The sequence below is a fragment of the Chiloscyllium punctatum genome, chromosome 49, assembly GCF_047496795.1.
Source record: "Chiloscyllium punctatum isolate Juve2018m chromosome 49, sChiPun1.3, whole genome shotgun sequence".
Taxonomy (NCBI): domain Eukaryota; kingdom Metazoa; phylum Chordata; class Chondrichthyes; order Orectolobiformes; family Hemiscylliidae; genus Chiloscyllium; species Chiloscyllium punctatum.
Genome location: NC_092787.1, coordinates 16,255,708 through 16,261,707, shown reverse-complemented (window position 1 = coordinate 16,261,707; position 6,000 = coordinate 16,255,708). Strand labels below are relative to the sequence as shown.

Genomic DNA, 6,000 nt, shown 5'->3' with positions numbered 1-6,000 from the left:
GTGATTAAGACACATTGCATGTGCTTTCTTAGATCCTGGGATGATGGTGGTCTTCTTCAAGCAGGTGTGCACTATGGCTTGTAAGAGGGAGAGATTGAAGATGGTAGGCCCACAAACCTACCAACAAACGAAAACAGCAGCTAGTGAACTTAGAAGACCTATCTAGACAACAAGCAAAATGAACGTCATTTACAAAACACCTTGCAAGAACTGTAACAAACACTACATTGGACAAACAGGCAGAAAACTAACCACCAGGATACATGAACATAAACAGCCACATAAAGACATGACCCACTAACACTAGTATCCTTACATTCTGATGAGGAAGGACACCACTTCGACTGGGACAACATATCCATCCTAGGACAAGCCAAACAGACACATGTACAGGAATTCCTGGAAGCATGGCATCCCAACCGGAACTCTATTAACAAACACATTGATTTGGACCTCATTTACCACCCTCTGAGAAAAGAGTGGGAATTGACATCACTAACCCAAGGAAACCTAAACACAAATAGAAAGTGGGATATAATACCAGCACTTCACTGGAGGCTCACTGATGATGTTACCTAGTATGGTGACAAACGTCTGAAATCGAATCTTTCAGCTCAGCGAACAAACTTATATCCAGACCCTCACAACCTGAACTACAAATCTCAAAACCTGCTAGATTGAAGATGTAAGGGTTCAGTATGAATTAAAAGTATCTGAAGATTAAAACAAAAGTATATGAAGAGAACTGACAATAGAAATTCTGGAAATCAAGATTGTAAGCTGGTCTATTGTACAGAAAATAAGCTTCAATTTGATAAAATAATTATCAACAGTAAAGGGCGCTTCAGCAAAGGGAGGGTGCTTGAGTTTTCTCACCATAGGTAAACAGCTACCATTTTATTTGTTGTACATCATACCTTCATATGTAGTTTGTCATTAGGTGTTCTCAATATGTCCTCCACAATTTAGTTAGCAATTGTATGAATTAGTCTCTCCCCTGATCTTAGGGCAATAGTGCATATACTGTACATTTCATATGCACACGACGCAAGAAGGTTACAATAAGCAAGGTAAGCAATGACAACTGAAACAAGTAATTATTGGCAATTTTATTTACCCTTCGTGTCATCCATAAATTGGAAGGTGTTTAATCTTGAATGTCAAAACCACTGACTTTCTGGCACAGGATCAGCTTTGACTGTGCCTAGTTTAATAATAAGCTTTATTGCCGACCTGATAAAGAGCTAACTGATTACATATATGGACCTGGAAGACCTTGCATCAAAGAATGTTTTCTCAAAGATTCATCTGGTTGGGTCCAACACTCAGAATGATTAGAAGATCATTACAATCACAGGATAAGGTACATCAGCTCCATAGTCTTGTAGATAATATCGTTGTTCTGTCTACAACCTCAGATCAAGAAGATGCATAAGCTATTTTTTTCTACCCAAGTTGTTTGACAGAGATTTGTATAAAAATCAACCTCTTTCTCTAATATAATTTCCATTGGTTAGCACACATATGGAGATGTTATAAGGCAAGATCTGACAGAATATTGGAAACTGTGTGTATTTAGGAGAAATTAAGAAGTAAATTTACTGTTAAATAAATGACTATTAATAAGATTTAAATATTCAGAATCTAAACTGTAGGAAAGACGTCATAGTTTCTTAGCTACAATATCACTCAAACAAAGGCATTTGGGTTTTTTGACAGTGGCTTGACAACACAGCTCTCGATGTATTCAAACACAGTGTAAGGATCCTGGTCTGCATTGACATGGATTGCAGGGCTGTAGAATTGCTCCAACTCACTCACATTGGCATGATAAACTTCAAGTGCTTTTTCCACATTTTCTTCAGCATCCTTGGGATTTATTTTGCAGCGACTGTAAACCTCACTAGTTGGTGCTGGTTTGTATATGGAATGATATCTAGAAAGCAAAATAGAAAATAATAATTGTATCACAAAGGAATGAATATCATGAGAAATTAATTACATAAGCTGTGCTGAAGCGAGCCCTACTGATGTTATTAGGATATTTCTGATCATCAAGATTATTATAAAGTTACTTTTTAAAATCTGTTTCCAATGGAACAGCCTAAGATAACACTTCATTTAGTAATAAACTTATATTCTTATGATTGCACAATCTCAGAATTTTAAAACATATTACTTGCATAATTAATTTATCCTAATATAGAAACAATACCTGAATCATGAAAATATAGCAATCACAGACAGGAGGCAAGAGGAAATTACAAGTTAATAAATTAATATTAAGAAAAAGTGCTGAAAACATTGAATGGTCCACAGTACAGGGCCATCGATGGAATAAACCTCACAAAATTGTCACGGAATATTCAAAATAACTTTGAGAAACATTAAAATTATTCATAACACATTAGAGATAATGATCAAATCTATAGCAAATAGTTATGCTCAATCACATGACAATAATTTAAATTGAGATAATACTTGCAAGAACTAATTAAATATACAATGTAATAAAGATCATAAATTCTAGAGCATCGTGCTGAGCTGTGCTGTAGTAAATAGCTAATGACTGATTAGTTAATGTATCTTACTGATTTGTTAATTATATTTGACAAAAAATTAGAACTAGTGTAAATAATTCATCACATGGCAATTGAAGTTGTCTCGATTAAACATAAAGACAAATCAAACCTAAAAGAAAAATAATAAATATCACAGACAGCACATTATAAATAGATATTGAAATTAGAATGACCACATAAATTGATGTCTTTGAAGTAAACTTGCATTTGACATTAATCTAATTTAAAATACAGTAATTTTTTTCTGAAAACTTTAAAATATTACTGAGAAAAGTCAAGGCAGTCACTAGCAAGAGCTAGCAATGCACTTGTCTGGTGCCAGCTGAAGACTCAAAGAGAAACATCACACCACGATGCAAAAATTGAAGTTGTTTATGACATTGGGCTTTTGAATAGATGCAGCCCACAGCCAGAGGCAGTCAGCAAAAGAAAATAATGAGATGTACTCACTTTCTTTCAGTCTGCATCAGTTTCACACATATGTTTAAAAACCAAACTTTGTAATCCAAACACTTTACGGGAACACTAATACTCTTAAACATAACAACTGCTAAAAGTGTAATGGGAAACGCACCATGTAGGTTAAGATCAGAGGCAGGAAATATAACAGAATCCTTATTCAAACACGTAACAGAAAAACATTTAGGAAATGAGAATGTAAGTCAGCACGAAAAAGGAAGCAAAATACTGTGTTTTTTGAAATCTGAAATAAAAACCATCGTGGAGAAAATCAACAAGTCTGGCAGCATCTGTGGTGGAAGGAAACTGAGTTAACACTTCAAGTCCAACATGACTTTTTCAGAACTGAAAAGGGCTGAAAAATGGTGTTTTTTATGCTGTTGACAGATGGGGAGGAGGAGCAAATGGAATGGATCATAATGTGCCTATAACAAAATACAAGGGGGTGCTAATGGTGGTAAAGGGAATTTTGCAATTTTAAACTGTGTAAAATGAGGTGTGAAAGTAGAAAATGGGTCTGCTTTGCTGACAGCCATCTGTGTGTCTCTGTCTGTATGTGTGTGAGACTGTGTGTATGTGTAAGTGTGTGTGACTGTGTGTCTGTGTCTGTGTGTGTGTGAGACTGAGTGTGACTGTGTGTATGTGTGTGTGTACGTGTGTTTTTGTTTGTGTGTGGTGGGCTTGAGAGGAGGATGAAGGAGGAAGACAGACTTGTAAGCAAAATCAAAATGGAGGAAGAAGGTCATGCTATGAAGTTGTTGAGTCCTGAATGCTGAAAAGTGCCTAAGCAGTACATGTGTTGTTCCTTTTGGGCTTCATTGGAACAATGCAGCATACCTAGAATAGAAATATTAGCATGGGAGCAATATGGTCTATTGAAATGCCAAGAAATTCTCAAAGACCATTCTTACGGACAGAGTGGAGATATTCCACAAAGCAGTCACCCAGTCTGCACTTAGCTTTGCCAAAGTAATGGGGACCACATCATGAGCATCCAATACAGCAGACTACATTGAAAGAAGTATAAGCAAACTGCTGTGTCAGCTGCAACACGTGTTTAAGGGCCATGGGACAGTGAGGAGGGAGGAGGTAAAAGGGCAAGTGTTTTGCCTTCTGTGCGTTGAACACTTGCCTTCTGTGATTGTTTGTGAAGATGTCATGGGGCAAGTAATAGAGGAATGGGCAGGTGTCATGGACAGAATGGTCCCTGAGGAACACTGACAGTGGAGTGGAAGATAAAAAGTATTTGGTGGTGACATGCTGATGGAGGTGACAGAAATGGCAGAGGATGATCCCTTGAATCACCTTGTGGGTGCGGGGAAAGGGCGAAGGCGAAGAGAAGGCAATGGATCAGACATGCTCAGTGACCTGTCAAGCAGCTTGGGGGAATCTTCGGTTGAGGAAAGAGAAGAACATGTCAAAGGCAGCCCTATGGAAAGTGGCAGCATTGGAAGAGAGGAGATGGAGATAGATAAACCAGGAAAATGGAAATTTTTGCAAGAAGCAGGGTGTAAGGAAGTGCCAGTAAAGTAATTGTGGGAGTCGGTGGGTTTGTAGTGGATATTGGTGGACGGCTTATCTCCAGACACAGCAACAGTGAAGACAGGGAATAGAAAGGAAGAGTCAGGGTTGGACCATATAAATGTGAGAGGAGGATGAAAATTGGAAGCAAAGCTGATGATTTTTTTCTAATTCGATGTACTGGAGAAACAGTTGTGGAAGGGAGCCCAAGTAGGACTCGAACAAGGATAGGCTGTCCATCAATATCCTCTCCTGCCCTGCGTCTTGTGCATAAACATTTGCCAAAGTCGAAATGCAGTCATGGTGGGAAAAAGTTTGAAATGCACTAGAATAGGGGTCACATGGTCATTAATCAAACTGGAAAATTTTAGGCCTTAGTGTTTCATTAAAAATTGGTGCTGGGACCACTGTTGTTCAACATTTATGCAAACAATTTGGACTGAGGAATTGAAAGCACAATTTCAAAATTTTGCATTTGAAACTAATTTAAGGGGTGTAGTTAATAGAGAGAATACCTTCAACAAAACACAGGAAATTATTATTAAATAACATCTGTACAACTTCATAAAACATTCCTAGGTGCTTCAAATGAATACAATGAAACAAAACTTTACACTTACTGCATAAAGTGTAATGAGCTAAATGACCAAAATGAGGTATAATTTGTAAAGAGGTTCTTAAGAAGACAAGTGAGGGAGATTGGAGGAGGATCCTGCAAAATGATAACTATAGATGACAAATGAGCTTCAAAAAAAAAGTGAGTGAAATAACTCCACAGAGGCCAGCATCATACCACATAGTTACCTTTTATTTACACATAGAAAGTCCTTGACATTGATCCAGCTCCCTCGACCATGACCCCACCCCCCCCCCCCCCATCACCAAACCATCATCTCCCAGACCATACAGAACCTCATCACCTTAGGAGATCTCCCACCCACAGCTTCCAACCTCATAGTCCGGGAACCCCGCACTGCCCTGTTCTACCTCCTTCCCAAGATCCACAAGCCTGACCACCCTGGCCGACCCATTGTCTCAGCATGCTCCTGCCCCACTGAACTCATCTCTACCGACCTCGACACTGTCCTATCCCCCCCTAGTCCAGGAACTCCCCACATATGTTCGAGACACCACCCACGCCCTCCACCTCCCCCAAGACTTCCGTTTCCCCGGCCCCCAACGCCTTATCTTCACCATGGATATCCAATCCCTCTACACCTCCATCCGCCATGACCAGGGCCTCCAAGTCCTCCGTTTTTTCCTCTCCAGACGTCCCCAACAGTACCCTTCCACTGACACTCTCATTCGTTTGGCCGAACTGGTCCTCACCCTTAACAATTTCTCCTTTGAATCCTCCCACTTCTTCCAGACCAAAGGCGTAGCCATGGGCACACGTATAGGCCCCAGCTATGCCTGTCTCTTTGTTGGCTATGTAGAA

At 39.3% G+C, this 6,000-nt stretch overlaps 1 protein-coding gene across 4 annotated transcripts in view; it reads right to left on the bottom strand.

The window, feature by feature from the left end:
- Nucleotides 1-481: 481 nt before the first annotated feature.
- Nucleotides 482-6,000, bottom strand: part of ak8 (adenylate kinase 8) — a 184,619-nt gene continuing 179,100 nt past the window's right edge. For 3 of the 4 annotated variants that reach the window (XM_072566204.1, XM_072566206.1, XM_072566207.1), the window contains one exon: nucleotides 482-1,936. In XM_072566204.1, the coding sequence (XP_072422305.1) occupies nucleotides 1,690-1,936 (247 nt within the window). In that variant the 3' untranslated portion in view covers nucleotides 482-1,689. The remainder of the gene's footprint in view (nucleotides 1,937-6,000) is intronic. The other variant, XM_072566205.1, reaches the window with a different exon arrangement.